This window comes from Typopeltis vanoorti, chromosome 10 (genome assembly GCF_054136105.1).
Source record: "Typopeltis vanoorti isolate ZY-2024b chromosome 10, IOZ_Tvanoo_1.0, whole genome shotgun sequence".
Classification (NCBI taxonomy): Eukaryota; Metazoa; Arthropoda; class Arachnida; order Uropygi; family Thelyphonidae; genus Typopeltis; species Typopeltis vanoorti.
In genome coordinates, this window is record NC_143558.1 from 133,154,987 (window position 1) to 133,174,419 (window position 19,433).

The following is a 19,433-nucleotide window of genomic DNA, read 5'->3' on the forward strand; positions in this document are numbered from 1 at the left end:
CAGTAATACAAAAGCCCAGTTAATGGATAAAATTAAAACAGTTTTTGCGGCCCTTCCCAGGGAGACTGTAGCATCAGCTTGTTCGAGGTTCCGAAGCAGAATTGAAGCTGTGATCGATGCTAATGGTGGTTATTTTGAGTAAATCTTGTTGATAGTATTGTAATTAACTCTGCCTGTAATGTTTTTTTGTCAATTCATTAAATTTAATAGATACAAAGAAGATTTTCTTTTTCCTTACGAAACTGTCAAATTTATCCCGAACACCCAGTACTTTTGAATATTTCTATATGTTATTTGTGATTCTGCAATCTTTTGAATTATTAAACATTGAAATCTATTTTTACTTGTGATATTTTAACTGCATTTCTTTTGTTATTCATAAAAATTAAATGATTTGCAGGAAGCATAGCTGTATCTCATTTCATATCCTCAGTTCTTAACATACATCCTCAAAGGTTGTACTGTATACTATGACACAATCATAATTAATGTATAGGGACCCCAGGAATAATTAGTTGTGAATATTTGCTAAAGTTAATTTTCTTTAGAATAGCATTGGGGCTTCAGTCATGACTACACTAATTTTTTATTGTGAGTGAAATTGTTATAACAGTGATTGTTGTAATGAGAATAGATTGTATCACAACATATTTTAACGTACATTATTAGCTTATTTGAAGCAAATTCTCATTTGTATTATATATGCTATTATCAGCTTTTACAGCTAAATGGATCTTGATTTTCTTTTGGTTTGTCATCCTGGAATGAAACAGCTGTTTTTCTAACTTCCTGCTTTCTGTGTTGTTTACGACAATATCACTTTAGATCAGGGTTTCCCAAACTATGTTCCGTGAAAAATTATCAAAATTGATATGAGCCTGGAATGGTTTTAAATGCTGTGACAAGTTCATACATGTTTGAAAATCGGGCGCTCCTCACTTTGTGTGTGTGGATTGTGCTATTAAGGCCAGCACGTGCTGCCCGCAGTTGTCGACACCTCCGAGTGTAAGTGGAGTACGGAGGTATCTATTTTAGGTAACATGCAGTCACAAGCAAGGTCAATGCAATGTGCCATGGCCAGGCATGCCTGTAGTGTGTGTGCTGTCACATTTTTGTGATGTGGTACAGCCTCCTTCGGCGATAGTGTGCCCTTAGCTTTACATTGAATAAGTGTTCTGTCATAGGAAAAGTTTGAGGAATGCTCATGTTCAGTTCCTTTCTGATATCTTCATTTTTAATGTGATCTGCCATTCATGCTATCTGTTTCCTCTTAATTTTTCTCAGAACTCACATCTGTGGTTTCCACAAATGTCACATTGTCCAAGTTTCAAGTTGTCTTCATCACTACTTCATACTGTTTGCCTTCAAGATTTTATCTTTGTTTTTAATGGGCCTTTCTTTCTTTGATTACCATTGTCCAAATATACCTTCTCATACTTTGTATTTAAAAGTACCTTGTATATTTTGGTTTCTTTTGTCTTTAAAACATCATTTGTATCAATATGCTATTTGTCCTTTCCTCTGCTAATGCTGCCTCCACTACTTCTGTTGATGGTGTTTTTTAAATTTCTTTTCCGTTTGATGTTCTTCCATTATTCATATTGTATGAATGTTTGTTCGCAGTTTAAGTGCATATGGAATACATTTTGTACAAGTCTATCCTCATTCCATCAGTAGTCATTTAAATACCTGGTAATTGGTTACATCATTAGAAGGTGAAGAAAGTTTTAAAGCGAATAAAAGTTGAGCAGCTCTCAGATGCGAACTATAGACTAAAATACAAAAAGATTATTGAGAAAAAAATTAAAGAGTTTGAGAACAGGAACCAAACCTTGGAGATTCAGTGGCAAGCCTTGAAGAAAACCCTGATTGATTCAACCAGAGAGGCATATGATTAGGTTGTCTGCAAGGATAGAAAAATCAGAACTCCATGGTGGACACAGTAAGTTAAATAGGCAGTGAAGGAAAAGAAAAAAGCATATCAAAAGTTCCTGACAAATAAGTCAGCTTGTGCTCCTAGAGAATATAGAGACAAATGTAAGAAAGCTAAGCAAAAGTCATGTGAGGACTTTTGCAAGAACACATAGAAAATAAATATCAAGAAGGTTGTAAGATATTCTGGAGTGTTGAAGAAGCTTAGAAATAGAGGAAAGAGTGCAGAAGTAAAAGGAGTTAGAGATGATAAAGGTGACACGAAAACATGAGACAAAGATATCCCTGAAGTATGGATTAATTCGAAAAATTGCTAAACGAAACAAGCAGTGATAGCACAGTGGTAAAAAACACTCAACATGCATATAGTCAGGAATACATATCCATACTTAAAGTAGAAAAAGCCATCAAAGGCTTGAAATGTGGAAAGGCAGCAGGAGTAGATGATATTTGACAATGATGAAGTATGGTGGTATCAAAGTCTTGTAATGGCTGCACTGCATTGTTCAGAAGGCCTGGACAGAGGGATGAGTTCATGATTGGAGTAGAGCTCTCATAGTACCCATATATAAGAAGGGAAATAAAACTGAGTGTGAGAATTATAGACGTACTTCCCTACTGAGTGTTCCTGGCAAGATTTATGCAAGTATACTTGAGAAACTGTTGAGAAGGATTGTGGAAGAAAAGCTTGGTGAAGAACAAGCTGGATTCAGGCCAAATAGAGGCTGTCAGGATCAGATCTTCACTTTATGACAAATAGTGGAGAAATAATGGGAATATAACAAAGATCTGTATTTAAGTTTTGTCGATCTGGAAAATGCATATGACAAGGTGCCAAGAGAGAAGCTATTCAATACGCTACAGTCATATGGTGTCAATGGGGCATTATATCAGGCAATACTTTGTCTGTATTTAAGTTGTAAGTTAGAATTGAAGTAAGTACAGGAAGGTGGTTTAATATTAAATCTGGTGTGAGACAAGGATGTACGTTATCCCCTCTGTTATTCATTATCTATATGGATCACATTATGAAGGAAAGTGGTTTTAAACATGATATCAAAATTGGAGATGTTGATGTCAGCTCTGTGCTTTATGCGGATGATGTTATACTTCTAAATAAATCTGCTACAAGTTTGTAAGATTCCCTGATTAAATTGCATAACTGTTGTGATAGATATGGTATGAAGATCAGCAATAAAAAGACAAAGACAATGAAAATAGGTAGAATTGTTGAAAATGTCAACTGTGTTGTGAATGGAGAACCTGTGTAACAAGTAAAACATTTCAGCTACTTAGGCATGATTTTTAGTGAAGATGGTAAATTAAATATGGAAATAGACAACAGAATCAAAAAAGCTGGTATGGTAGGAAGTGAACTGAATAAATTTATGTGGAATAAGAGAGAAATTAGCCAAAAGACTAAATTAGCTGTATACAAGACAGTGTTCAAACCAGTTTTAACTTATGGATCTGAGAGCTTGGTCAGAAGTAAACCACTTGACCAAAGACTAGAGACCACAGATATGAGAGTTCTGAGAAAGATTAGAGGTGTGATCAGATGGCATCAATGGCAATATCATATTAAAAACGAGGATATTAGGAAAGAACTTGACATTGTCAGCATCCAGGAATGCATTAGCAGAGCTAATATCAGGTGGTATGGTCACTTAAACAGAATGGGCGAGCAAAGATTAGCAAAACAAGTGTTCTCTGCCAGGAAAACGATCCAGAGGAAGACCAACATATAGGTGGATTGATACGGTACAAAGTGCCTTAGACGATTGAAATATAAGAGCTGATAATGTTGGAGTCTTGATAAGTAACAGACCGATTGGAGGAAAATTGTAGATAGCAAGTTATTAATAATGTAAGTTTTTCATGTAGTACTATCATATTCTGTACACCCCTTGAGGGTACATGTCAGGAATTTGATGATGATAAATTCAAATATGAAAGTCTAGAGTTTATAGGATCACATATTCTTCACTCTACTTCCAAATACTTATAACACAAGCACACACATAATATCACAAATATAAATTATTCATAATCCATTTTATAGTACTGAAAGTATTTTTATTCTTGACTATTCTTTCTCTTCCTTATATTTGCTATTCTTTACATCTTTTAGCAAATCAAGTATAGTAACTAATATTCAAATATATCATTCCCTTTAATTATTATTTTTTTAATATATTCTGAAAAGAACTTTCCTTTTCACCTATCTCCTTCTCCTCAATGTGAGATTAGTTACATTTGAAGAAACCGTTACGAAAAGCAGCGCATCTGACAACACGCAGGCACAGAATTGCTTGCACTGTAGTGCAAGTCTGAGGCAACTCATGGTGATGCAACGCGTAAAGGTGGATTAAAATCATAGCATCATACATCTTCGCAAAGGGATGTGCTTTACATTAGGCAAAAATACTAAGGAAAGTGATCAGAGCTTAATCCACCTTTACCATGAGTTGCCTAGAGTGGCACTACCATGAGTTGCCTCCGACTTGCACTACGTGCAGGCACAAACTTGACTTACTTGTCTGTTTGCTCACTTGGGAAATAGGATTAAAAACCAAGTTAATATAAAATTACTTGGTATCTCGAATACATAATATACCCAAGTTAAAAAAATTTTCTACATCTATCTCTCATCCTGAGATTTTATTTAATAAGGTCAAAAGCACCTTTTGGCAACTTGTTTAGGTAAAATTCATATAAGCTCTGCATTACTTCAACCTTAGCATTGTCTGGTCTGGCTCCCACTGACGAGACCTCAATAAAGGTCGAAACTGGTATGGGTAGTGACCATTGCCTTTAATGCATAGCAGCATACATCCCCTTGCGGAGATGTGCTTTATATTAAGGGAAAAATACTAAGAAAAGTGATCAGAGCTTAATCAACCTTTACGATTAGTTGCCTCAGACTTGCACTATGTGCAGGTGCAAACTTGACTTACTTGTCTGTTTGCTCACTTAGGAAATAGGATTAAAAACCAAGTTTATATAAAATTACATGGTATCTTGAATAGTTTCAAGTTCTTACCAGATATCTTATTTTTAAAATAAGAGCATAACAAATGAATATTTGTGTATGTAACAACATATGACAGCAATATACTATGTCTGTCATATGTTATATAACAGCCATATAACAAATTATAGCCATAATTTTAAAGATTTTGCAAAGTAGAGGCACTTTAGAAGTATACCTATATTGAAAAGAAACTACATCTTTTCCTTTTATGCACACAGTTATGTTATGTCATGTGCTTATTATGTCACGCACACACTAATGAGTGACATGATTTATCTAGTTTTGATGGCATCTTCCATTGTGAGACATGACAGTTAGTATGCTAATTTGTTTTGGTATGTCCAAACAAAAAGCTGTTTCTACTCCCAGGTTATAAGCAAAGAGCTTCACAAACAAATCAATCCAGCGGCATTCAAGCTGTTTAAAGAGTTTTTTTCAAAAATATTTCCTTGTCCCTACACCTTTCATAAAACAGTAATGACCAATAGTTTTATGCATTCATTTTATTAAAACATATAGTAATAAAAACATAATTATATAGTGAAATGTGTTAAAGGGTAACCATTTATAATTTGTGTATTAATTGTTTCTTAAGAAAGAATGAATTTCAGTTTTTAAATTGCAACCTACACACAACAGATGGGGGCGACTGGAAAGTTCTGATAAACACCTAGAACAAAAATGACTGGTTCGTGTATCAAGGGAAAGACGTTTTTCCTCAGAGGATTGCAAATGATGCAGCAAAGTTGTAACAAATGTATAACACTTCGTGGTGAATACGTAGAATAATGATGGTTCTACCTCAATTCCTTCATGGTTGATTATCACAACTTTCCAGCCCCCCCCCCCCCTGCTGTGCTGTGTGTGTGTGTGTGTGTGTGTGTGTGTGTGTGTGTGTGTGTGTGTGTGTGTGTTAGCATAAACCAGATTTGTTTTGTTATACCAGTGCTGTTGTAAACTGAAAGCTTTTATCTATCCAAGACCAGCCTCTTTAGTTCCTTCAGTAATGATGTTGCCCTTTTTCAAATCTCATCTAGGATATTTAGAAACTTGAGCTGAAAAGGGAATTTCAGCTAAGATTCTCATACAAAATTGACAAGGTTTTTCATTTTTTATTCCACCAAACAGGCAAATTATATACATCATAGTTGAAGCCTTAGTTGCTTCTGCTATATAACCAATAACAACCATTCCAAATTTCTATTTATGATAATATTCAGAAAATTTGGAAATATGAAAGCAACTGGTGCTAAGAGTTATGAAGAGATAAAAAGGAAGTCACAAGACAGGATGTTGTGATGTGCTGCTATATTTACCAATTTTCGGATTGATTCACCAAAGAAGAAAAAAAAAGTTTTGTATGTAAAATTGATAAAGAATATCCATGGATTTTTTCACGAAAAGAAATTGCAGAAATAAGATTTAAGACAATAAATAATGTTTAAGATGTTGTCATTGAGGGTTTACCTGATTGTCTGTTTCTGTGGGTGCTTGTATTTTGGGAATGCTGGAAATTTAGCTCCATCTGTCATGTAGAACACATTTCAGATAATATTATTATTATGGGCACCTTGATGAAGTTCAAAGACTCATTGTAGGAGATCCAGTCTATCCACATAATCTATCATACCTCTCCTTGAACCCATTAACAGACAAAGCACTCACAACTGACTGTGGCAACCCATTCCACTCATTCACAACTCTCCAAGCAAAAATTATTCCTCCTTCTCACAGAATCCATTGCTGTTTAAGTTACCGTATTCACAAAACGTTTTGAGGTGTATGTGCAAGTGAACAGCACTTCTTTGCTTTGTTTTGTTTGACTGCATTAGACAATGATACAGATTTTTATAAAACTTAATATTTAAGACTTTCAGGGAAGAAAAATTGACAAGTATTAAATTTTAAAATTGAATTTATATTACTAAATGTTAAGCTGGCATTATGCTACTAAATAAATCCATTGCAAGTCTTCCAAAGTCTAAATTGAATAACCAAATCTGTTATAGAATTGGTAGGAAAATAAGTAAAGGAAAAAGGCAAAATACCGAAATTGACAGAAACATGGGAAAACATCAACTTTCTAAATAGGCACAGAAAAAAAAAAAAAAAAGTGCTTATTTAGATGAACCTGCCAGTTGCTGAAACAGGGGTCGGCAACTGGCAGGCCACATGCAGCCCAAACGTGCATTTTTGGCAGCTCATAAAAGGTTGACCATACTTACATGGCATGTGACCTGTATGGTGAATTATTTACATAAATACATAAATAAATTACACAAATAATAACATTTTATAATATGAATAATAAATTAAAAATAATTTTATACCCATACTTCGTGATATCGCCCGTGCAACTTGAAAATACCAACAAAAGGAAACTTTTGTTCGTATTATTGAAGATTTGCAAATCGAAGTTTCAACAGGGATTTGTTGACTTTCATAAAAATAACATCGAAATGTGATTATGTTTGAACCCTTTTAATGTCTACATTCATGACGTACCAAGCCAACTACAGACGGAAGATTTACAACAGAATGAAACATTAAAGAAAGCATTTTCATTAGAAAATATCCAAATATTTTATCGATGCTTAACAAAAAATTTGAAGTGTTAATCAGTTTCGCAAAGAAGATGATAGTCGCATTTGCGAATAAGCATTTTCTGCAAAGAGTTTTAAAAAAAAATTTTCTTCTCAACTGACTGATGAACATTTGCATGCTTTGATTCGAGTTTGCACCTCAGGTTATAAAGTAGATATAGATAATTTGGCTAAGGGAAAACAATCACAAAAGTCATTAAGCAGGGAGACACACCTATTGTGATGCATAACTATATACTTTGTTTTTATGTGATAATAATTTTTCATCGAGTTTCATTTTCATGCTTGTTTCATATCTCGTACTTTAAATATTTCTGTTTTTTTTTTTTTTTAATTGATATAATAAAAATTTATAACTTAAGTATTTTTTTCACTCGCTATTTTCTCTTAATTAACTCTTGTGACCCGATTATTAAAAACAAAAGTTGAATGTGCCCGTGAGTCTGAAAAAGTTGCCAATCCCTGCTTTAAAAAGTAAAACAGTAAAGTTATTCGTGTAAATGAGTACTTTACTCCTTTTTTTTTTTTTTTAAAGTGAAGATGACATGTTAAATTGGGAATTAGATAATGAACAAAACTGGTAAGGTGTAGAATGCTAGTTGAATAAATGTACATGGAAAAAGACTGGTGTGGAGGGGGGGGGCAATATATAAGATGGTGTTCAAACTAATTTTAATTTATGAATCTAAGAGTTGGAAATAACATTTGATAAAGACTAGACCACAAAAATTTAAAAAGTAAGCTGAATTTATATTTGTTATTAATCATTGTATATCTGATTTTATTTAAAAATTACTTTGAAGAATGACTGTAATAACTACTAATTAATGCCATTCTTTAACAGTCAAATGCTTCAGTAAGGAAGGCTGCTCTGAAGAAAGAAAAGGTAATTTTTACATATTTTAAAATTGTTATTGTATACTAGTCTTCATAGTATTTTATACTTGCATATTGTAGTTGTAATGAAACAGTTTACTATAAACCATTTTTTTTCTTTAATGTAAGTAAAGATTATTCCGATAGCAATTGGGAAGAGAAACTGGGAGAAGAACAATGTGGATTCATGCCAAATAAAGGTTGTCAGGATCCAATTTTCTCTTTGTGACAAATAGTTGAAAAATCATGGGAATATGACAAGGATCTGTATTTAAGTTTTGTGGATCTGAAAAAGGCATATCACAAAGTATCAAAGGAAAGCTTCTCAAAACACTCCCATTATATGGAGTAAATGGAACATTATTAGGGGCAATACAGAGCCTGTAATAATGAGACTTACAACTTAAAGTCAGCATTTAGAGTTGAAGGGAATACAGGAAGATTTCTAAAATCAGGTATAAGACAAGGATGCATGTTACCTCCTCTCTTTCATCATCTGTATGAATCACATTAATGAAAGTGGCATTGAAATTGATATTAGAATTGGAGATATCAAACTTAGCCCTTTCCTTTATGCTGATGATGTTGTACTGCTAAAACTCATTCCATTGCAAGTCTCCAAGATTCTATAACTAAAGTGAATAATAGCTGTAAGAAATTTGGCATGAAAGTCAGCTGTAAAAAGACTAAAACTGTGTAAATAGGCAGTAACATAGAAAACTTCAGCTGCATTCTGAATGGAGAGCCTACAGAACAAGTAAAATATTTCAGCTATTTAAGTCAAGTTTTTAGTGAAGACGGCAGATTAAATCTTGGAAATAGACTAATGAATAAGTCTATTCATTAGTCTATGCCAAGTATAAACTGGTGTGATGGGGGAGCCAGTTGAATAAATTTTTATTAGCCAAAATACTAAACTTATATAAAACAGTGTTGTTTTAAAAGTATATAAAACAGTGTTGAAACCAGTTTTAAGTTATGGATCTGAGAGTTGGGTTAGAAACAAAATGCTTAATTAATGATTAGAAACCAGAGATATGAGAATTCTTTATAAAATTAGGGGCCTTGAGCAGATGGCATCAATGGCAGAATCATATTAAAAATGAAGACATGAATCAACTTGACATTATTTGCATTCAAGAATGTGTCAGCAGGACTAATCTAAGGTGGTGTAGTCACATAAACAGAATGGGAGAGAAAAAGGTACCAAAACATACTGTATTTTATGCCAAGATTGCAAGAAAAAGACAGAGGATGATCAAGATCTAGGTGGATTGATTCACTCAGAAGTCCCTTAGAGGAATGAAATGTCAAATGTAACAATATTGAAGAGCTGACAGGTAATAGACTAAATTGGAGGAAAATTGTTCATAAGAGACTGTTGATAATATAAACTTAATCTTGTAGTGTTGTAATAGTAGCCTGAATTCCCCTTGAGGATATATATTAAGAAATTGATGATCACTAAGATTTGGGAAATTTCTAGATATTATTGCTATTGAAGAACATAATTTTACTGCAGAATTAGTGATGGGCAACACATAACAGTTAATCACAGATTTGTAATTGCCAGTGTCAGGACTGATCATCAGAAAAACTAAAGCAATTAACAGTAAGAAAAAAATGGAATGTGTAAAATAAACAATTAAGACATGAAGTGTATATTGAACATGAATTTTTTTAAATTTGGAGTGCAATTTTTATTTCTTGTTTTGGTTTGTGTAATGAACAGCTAAACATTGATTAACTTGAAATGTAGTTGATTTCGATAAATTTTCATTTAGGTTGCACATAACTAATTATTAATGACCATGTGTTGAATGAATAATTGACACATTTAAAGAGCACAAAAATTAATGATAACCAGAATTAAATTGATTGAAAGTGTATGCAATAAATCTTTCCAAAATATCATAACCTACTTTTGTCAGCTAATATATAAATGTTTATTTCACAGAATTAATCATTATTTAGATAAATGATTCTACAAAAAAAAATAATAATAATAAATAAATAAAAATTGAGATTTATTTGAAGGAAAAACATTATGCATTATATTTTTTTTTGTATTTTATTATATGCAAATATAATATTTGTATATAATAAGTCTTATTTAGCCTCTGTAGCTCAATGGTCAAGCTCGAAGGAAGTCTTCCTTCGAGCATGACTGCACGAAGGAAGACTTCTTTGTTTCGAATCTAGTCGGTGACTAGAAGAAATTTTTCTAAACCTTTTTTTGACCGGTTCCCGAATTAGTCAATCTCTGGCATGGGCAAGTGGGTTTTTTCCTCCCGGAAACTTGGGTTTTTCGTCCCATAAACTCAAGAAAATCGACCATAGAACCTACGTTATTTCAGACATTAAATATGAGTGTTAGAGACCAAGAGATGGTGGCACTTGTTGAGCTGTCTCTCTTCACCTCGTGCCGCTTAATTAATAATAGCCTTGGGCCAGCTCTCTCTGAATGGGTACTGGTGGAGATTGAACTGCCCACTCAGTCTCCAAAAGTTAAATAGGGCTAAACGGCCTTGCCTACTCCCTATACGGGAATAAAAAGGAGTTAGCTGAGCTGAACTGAATAAGTCTTATAATATTTATAAATATATTATAAGACTTATTCAGCTCAGCTAACTCCTTATTTATATGTATATATAACAAAGTATTAATTTTTCAAGAATATCATTTTGTTTTTAAAGGATTCCAAAAAGAATTCATTTAAAGTGGTGGAATCTCCACCTTCAGATGGCAGTGCAGCAAGTGTTGTGAAAAGGAAGGTATGTTGCAAGTACTTAAATAGTTTATTTAGTAGTCAGTAATAAGCCTAAAAGGGGTTCATGAAAAAATAAGTATGGTTATTTAATAGACAGAAATCCTGTTTGTTTTACCATATACTGAAATTAACCCTATACTGAAAATTGTGCATGAAGTGTTCTGCAATTAATTGCACAATTAACTGTAAAACTTTGCTAAGAATATAGAAAATAAATATCAGGAAGGTAGTGTTGGCTCCTACTTCGTCTTAATCTATACTTTGGATCCAACATGATTACTATTACGATGTTCTTAACTTGATAAGTTGTAAGTTGATTTCTAATTCAAATATAAAGAAAATTTATATTTAAAGACTGCGCCACTTTATATCTGAATTAGTTCAAGAATTGAAGATAAACCAACTCTCAACTACCCTTCCTTTATATGTTGTTATTATATATACTGGCCGAATATATTTAACTTATTTAATTTACCAGCTTTGGTTCGAATATTTTATGAATGGTGCAGTAAAAGAGATTCAGACAAAATACAACTTTTGATTAACAAAAACAAACATTTAATTTTAGAATCACAAATTTTACACTTAAGATCAAATCACTAAATAAGTATTATAAACACTTCAGCCTTTCTGATAATAAAGTCCTACAAACTCAGACAATGGTAATTCTGTTATTTGTAATACAGTCTTCTCACAGTTCCTTTTAACTATTTAATAAAGTTCCTTAATGATCATTCACATCAATGTCTCATAGTTCTTTAAGTTTCAATACAATAAAAATTGCAGTAACACCTCTTCACAAGCAAACACTTATAAATTTACACTTCAGCTAATCTCCGCAATAGTTACTGTTAATATAAGGAAATTCTAGGAAGAAACACACTCGCATCTCTGCATAGGAATATTAATGGTTGGAATATTCTTACCGATAATCTTCTTTATTCGTCTACCTTGATGTGAACATTTTTTTGTAATAGTAACCACTTTAAACAACTTAACGGCACTCATTAAACAAATCTTCTCAGTAATAACTGAATTAATCATCGGTCACAATACACATAAACAAACGTTCTTGCATGAAGTACTACTGATCACTCATGAATTAAGGCAATACACAATAATTCCTTATCTTGAGGTTTTATATGCACAGTTGTTCATTCCTCCTGCATTCAAATAATTCTTTAGGCACTATAATTCTAAACACAGCTAACGGTAAACTTCAACTTTACAGCCTCTACTATTCTCTAGTAACTTAGTGCTTGCTTCAAGGTTCCGTATGTCCTTGAAAGGTCGGTGCTGAAATTAAATCTCAACTCAAGTATCGCTAGTCTATTTAATAGTCTCTCAGCTGTTTTTTGTAGCTATAATTGTTATTCTACAACTTATTAACTAACTGCTTCTCGACTAGTAGACTTAAATTAGCTACTTGAGTGACTTGCCGACTCTCTAATATCGCACTCTGATTTCACAAATGCTGAATGCTCCGATTCCAACCGAATGCCAATCTCTCTCTTTTCACTCTCTCTCTATAATAATCTATATTTTCAGCGTTCTTTCTTTTTATATCCATTCTTCCCGCCTAAATTGTTCTCGTGATCTCTTTAACTAAACTTTCAGCTTTCTCCTTCATGCACTGTTCCAAAACTCGTGCTCGCTTACTTACATACGTCTCCATGACAACAAAACAAAACATAATAAAATTGAGCTATTGCATAACGTTAAACTTCTACAAATAGAAATAAATAGAGAATATTTACATTTCAATTAATGCGCAGTTGAATTATCAAATACAAGTTCATATATTAATATAGCAATAAATAAAAAACTTAATAATATTTAAATACAGTCTTATCACTATTAATACATATATCCTTGATTAAATAATTAAATATCAAATAAAGTTAAAGGTATTTATATGAATATTAAATTATAAACAAGTGATTTACATTAAATAATTACGAGTTTAGCTTATGTGATGGAAGATATTGAGAAAGCTTAGAAATGGAGGAAAGAGGAATCAAAGATGACAAAGGTTATGTGAAAACTGAATATAAAGATTTTCTAGATGTCTGTAATATTGGTAAATGAAACAAGTAGTTACAGCATTTTGGTAGTAAACATTCATAAGGAATGTGAAATCAGGAGTACCTATCAATACTAGATGTAGAAATAGTCGCCAAAAACCCGAAGTGTGGAAAGGCAGCTGGAATCCTCAAATATGGAGGTGTAAAAGTTTTACAGTAGCCGCATTGCATAATTCAGAAGGATTAGTCAGAGAGTCACATTCCAGATGATTGGCATAGAGCTCTCATAGTACCCATCTATAAAAATAAAATGAAATTGGAAGTGAGAATTACAAAGCAATTTCCCTATTTAGTGTTAATAAGATTTATGCAAGTATACTTGAGACCAATAACTTCTATTTGGTTCAGGCCAAATGGAGGTTATCAGGATCAATTTTCACTTCAAGGCAAATAGTTGAGAAATTATGAGGAGATAACAAGGATCTGTATTTAAGTTTTGTAGATCTTTGAAAAGGGCATGAAGTGCCAAGAGAAACAGAACAGATTTCAAAATGCTTCAGTTGGATGATGTAAATAGGACATTACATCGAGTAATACATAATTTATATTTGTTTTGTAAGTCACCAGTTAGAACTGAAGGATGTACGGGAAGATGGCTTGATAAATCTAATGTGAAACAAAGATGCACATTATCTCCACTGTTAATCCTCTATATGGATCACATTATGAAGGAATGTGGCATAACACGTGATATCAAATTCCTGCCATGTATCCTCAAGGGATGTACAGATATGATAGTACTACATGAAAAATTTACATCGTTACCAACTTAATATATACAATTTTCCTCCAAATCAGTCTGTTACCTGATTTGGAGGAAAATCAAGACTCCAACATTATCAGATCTTATAATGAGACCTATATCTTGGTCTTCCTCTGAGTCTTTTTCCTGCCAACCTGTCAGAGAACACTTGTTTTGCTAATATTTCCTCACCCATTCTGTTCAAGTGACCATACCATCTGAGATTAGCTTTGTTAATGCATTCCTGGATGCTGACAATGTCAAGTTCTTTCCTAATATCCTCATTTTTAATTTTTAATATAACATTGCCATTCATGCCATCTATTCACACTCCTAATCTTTCTCAGGACTCTCATATCTGCAGTCTCTAGTGTTTGGTCAAGTGTTTTACTTTTGGCTCAGCTCTCAGATCTAGAAGTTAAAATTGGTTTGAACACTGTCCTGTATACAGTGAATTTAGTGTTTTGACTAATTTCTCTCATTCCATATAAATTTATTCAGTTCACTTCCTACCATACCAGCTTTGTTGATTCTGTTGTCTATTTCCATATTTAATTTACCATCTTCACTAAAAATCATGCCTAAGTAGCCGAAATGGTTTACTTGTTCTATAGGTTCTCCATTCACAATGCAGTTGATATTTTCAATACTTTTGCCTATTTTCATTGTCTTTGTCTTGCTATTGCTGATTTTCATACCAAAATTATTACAACAGTCATTCAATTTAGTCAGAGAATCTTGCAAACTTGTGGCAGATTTATTTAGAAGTATAACATCATCCTCATAAAGCAAAGAGCTGACATTAACATCTCCAATTTTGATACCATGTTTAATACCACATTATCTATATGGATCACGTTATCTAATGTGATCCATATAGATAATGAATAACAGAAGGGATAATGTACATCCTTGTCCCACACCAGATTTATCATTAAACCATCTTCCTGTACTTCCTTCAATTCTAACTGCTGACTTACAACTCAAATAAAGACTAAGTATTTATATGCAAATATAATATGCGATGGGGTGCTTAAGGGTCAATCTGTATAACTGAGAGGAGACCTCCACATAGTCTTTAACCCTTTCAGGACCAGAAGGACTTATGAAGTAATACAAAGTTTTTAGTTATTAAAATGACTTGAATAAGTATCTATTTAACATAAAACATCATCGTTATGTAGGAAAAAATCGTAGGTTTTATAGAATTTCATGGGACACGTGTCCCAATGGACCTAAAGGGTTGCAAATAAATTGAAATTACTAACATTCATGTATTGGCTTCAACTACATTTTACTAAACATAACAGTACATACATCAACAAAAACAACAATGGACATGAAAAAGATAAATACTATAATCGTAAATGAATAAAAATGAGCAATTAAAGTCTTTTAGTTATGGTATCCAGCAAAGCAATTTGTTGTTTGTATAGCATAGTTGAACATTACATGTTATTAGTGCGATTTCCAATTTCGCTTTTAGCACAGTTTACACATCTTTTAGGTGTATTCGCTTTCACCATGGGATGTGAAGGCATGGAACTTTTCAGAAATATATGTTTTGTACTTGTCACCGTCGTAGGTATGGCCCTCTTCCTCGAAGAGAAATCAACAATCAAAGATCATGCTATATTATTGAAAAAAAAAAAGAAAGATTTTGGGAACAGGAATCAAACTTTGGAGATTCAGTGGCAAACTCTGAAGAAAATATTGATTGATTCTGCCAGAGAGGCATGTGGTGAGGTTGTCTGCAAGGATAAAAAAAATCAGAACTCCCTGGTGGACACAAGAAGTTAAAGAGGCAGTGAAAGAAAAGAAGAAAGCATATCAAAAGTTCCTGTCAAATAAGTCAGCTATTGTTCTTAGAGAATATAGAGACAAATGCAAGAATGCTAAACAGTGTGTAAAACTAGCTAAACAAAAGTCATGGGAGGACTTTGGCAAGAATATAGAAAATAAATATCAAGAAGGTGGCAAAATATTCTAAAGGTTGTTGAAGAAGCTTAGGAATGGAAGAAAGAGTGCTATAAAAGGAGTTAGAGATGATAAAGGTGACATGAAAACGGGAGAAAAAAAGACATCCTTGAAGTATGGAGTAATTACTTTGAAAAACAGCTAAATGAAACAAGTAGTGATGATAGCAGTGATAAAAAAACACTGACCAGGCATGCAGTCAGGAATACATATCCATACTTGAAGCCATCAAAGGCTTGAAACGTGGAAAGCAGAAGGAGTAGATGATATTCGACCAGAAATGCTGAAGTATGGTGGTATAAAAGTCTTGCAGCTGCACTGCATAGTTCATAGAGCCTGAACAGAGGGACGAATTCCAGATGATTGGAGTAGATCTCATATAGTACCCATATATGAAAAGGGGAATAAAACTGAATGTGAGAATTACAGAGGTATTTCCCTACTAAGTGTTCCTGGCAAGATCTATGCAAGTATACTTGAGAAACGGTTGAGAAGAATTGAGGAAAAAAAGCTTGGTGAAGAACAAGCTGGATTCAGGCGAAATAGAGGCTGTCAGGATCAGATCTTCACTTTACGACAAATAGTTGAAAATGCATGGGAATATAACAAAGAACTGTATTTAAGTTTTGTCAATTTGGAAAAGGCATATGACAAGGTGCCAAGAGAGAAGCTATTCAATACGCTGCAGTTATATGATGTCACTGGGGCATTTTATCATTATTTGAGTTGTAAGTCAGCGGTTAGAATTGAAGGAAGTACAGGAAGATAGTTTAATATTAAATCTGGTGTGAGACAAGGATGTACATTATCCCCTCTGTTCATTATCTTTATCGATCACATTATGAAGGAAAGTTGTTTTAAACATGATATCAAAATTGGAGATGTTAATGTCAGCTCTTTGCTTTATGCGGATGATGTTACACTTCTAAATAAATCCACTACAAGTCTGCAAGATTCTCTGACTAAATTGAATAGCTGTTGTAATAGATATGGTATGAAGGTCAGCAATAAAAAGACAAAGACAATGAAAATAGGCAGAATCATTGAAATTGTCAACTGTGTTGTGAATGGAGAACCTGTGGAACAAGTAAAACATTTCAGCTACTTAGGCATGATTTTTAGTGAAGATGGTAAATTAAATATAGAAATAGACAACAGAATCAGCAAAGCTGGTATGGCGGGAAGTCAATTGAATAAATTCATATGGAATAAGAGAGAAATTAGTCAGAACACTAAATTAGCTGTATACAAGACAGGGTTCAAACCAGTTTTAACTTATGGAGCTGAGAGCTGGGGCAGAAGTAAAACACTTGACGAAAGTCTAGAGACCGCAGATATGAGAGTCCTGAGAAAGATTATAGGCATGAACAGATGGCATCAATGGCAATATCATATTAAAAACGAGGATATTAGGAAAGAACTTGACATTATCAGCATCCAGGAATGCGTTAGCAGAGCTAATCTCAGGTGGTATGGTCACTTAGACAGAATGGGCAAGGAAAGATTAGCAAAACAAGTGTTCTCCGCCAGGTTGGCAGCAAAACGACCCAGAGGAAGACCAAGATATATGCGCATTGATATGGTACAAAGTGCCTTAGACGATAGAAATATAAGATCTGATAATGTTGGAGTCTTGACAAGTAACAGACTGATTTGGAGGAAAATTGTAGATAGAAAGTTAGTAATGATGTAATTTTTTTCATGTAGTACTATCATATCCTGTACACCCCTTGAGGGTACATGGCAGGAATTTGATGATGATGATGAAGATCGTGCTATGACCTGTCTGTACTCGAGGCAGGATAGTAAAGGGCCCACAGCACGTTTATTTTCGTGAAACTTTATGTAAATGATATAGGCATTATTGACAGCTATATCCAGAAGATCAAAAAAATAGACGGAGGTAGTACTTTATCTTTGATTTACGATCCAATTCGTAGCACACCTTTCACTAATCCATAAGGTCACACCGCTGATGTTTTGTTGTACTTTATGACAATTTCAGGGCACTTTACAGTGGACATAGGTATAGGTGATATAAAGTTTGTCTAAAGATGTACCGACGTGTTGTCCATCCACTTTACATATGATTACCATCGAAACTTTCGGTATAAATATCTCCTCGATTCATGTTTATTTTGCTTGTGGTCTGTTTTCTGTTTCAGGTTCTGTTACTGATAATTCCAACGTGTTTTGTGCCGGTTCTTCAATTTTAACCATAGACACCTCTGCATCCACATCCTGAGTTATAAAAATACCTGGTCTTCCTCATACTGTTCTAGTACGTCTTCATCATCGCTCTTTTCTGCTACTAAACACTGCAAAATTTCGTTATCTTTCAGTTCAAACTGCTTACACCTTTTTCTCGACATGTCTATAATGATAAAAAGATAAATAAAATAAAATAGTAGGTAAAATAAATAAAAAAAAAAAAAAAAAAACACTGATTACAACAATGAGTAATTTACTCGTAAAATGCGCCCCTTTACGTCCACAGGGACAATGGTGTCCCTTTATGTTTTTACTAGTTTTTATGGAATATTATTTCAAAATTTTATTGAAAAATATAATAATACTATTACTTACTTACCATCAAATGAAAATATTACACCATAAACATATAAAAAAAAATATTCTAAGCAGAAACACTTATGAAAAGTTCTGAATATGCCGCGCTCTGAACGTATGATTTGCTGCAAAACTTTCTTTTGACAGGCTAATGTAGGGTTTCCAGTAATAAAATTATCAAAAATATGTTCCACATTATGCAATATGTAGAACATATTTTCCACAAAATATTGACATTATTTTGGTTTACGTACACAATTAAGATTTTATGTGGAATGCATGTGTCCCATGGTCGTGAAAGGGTTAAAGGAATGCAGAGAATTGACCAAGGCTTCTGACCTAATGTCCAATCCTCACCTTCTCATGGTGCACCTTGTTAGATATCTGCCTAGATACTGAACGAATGAGGATGGGCTGCCAATTTGGGATTTAGCCAACCATTCTTATTGGCTTAAACCAAAATATAAAACGATAGTATAACATGACAGACAGATCAAAATTGGAGATGTTAATCTCAGCTCTTTACTTTATGCAGATGATGTTAGAAATTTGGAGGATATTGTTGGTAAGAAGTTAATACAATATGAAAAAGTTGCATCATTATTATCATGATCTCTACACCTGTGTATACATATTAGGAATGTGATGAAGACATTGAATTACAATTTGCAACTGGTTTATTACTTGGAAATTTTTAAGGGACTGAAGAAAGCTAAACCATCCAGAAGTACTTTAAGCATTTCAAATTTTTTACATATTCTAATATCGGGCATGGTAAGCACCAGCAGCCGATATGTAACCATGCCTGCAGCACAAAACAAAGATGGTGGCAACAAAGCAGAGAGAC

The 19,433-nt window shown here is 33.4% G+C and overlaps 1 protein-coding gene across 6 annotated transcripts in view; it reads left to right on the forward strand.

The window, feature by feature from the left end:
• The window catches only part of LOC150102804 (uncharacterized), a 271,397-nt gene that overhangs the window by 70,004 nt on the left and 181,960 nt on the right, over positions 1-19,433 (forward strand). For all 6 annotated transcript variants that reach the window (XM_090399129.1, XM_090399128.1, XM_090399130.1 and 3 more), the window contains 2 exons: positions 8,414-8,455; positions 11,142-11,219. In XM_090399129.1, coding sequence (XP_090255255.1) covers positions 8,414-8,455; positions 11,142-11,219 — 120 coding nt within the window. The remainder of the gene's footprint in view (positions 1-8,413; positions 8,456-11,141; positions 11,220-19,433) is intronic.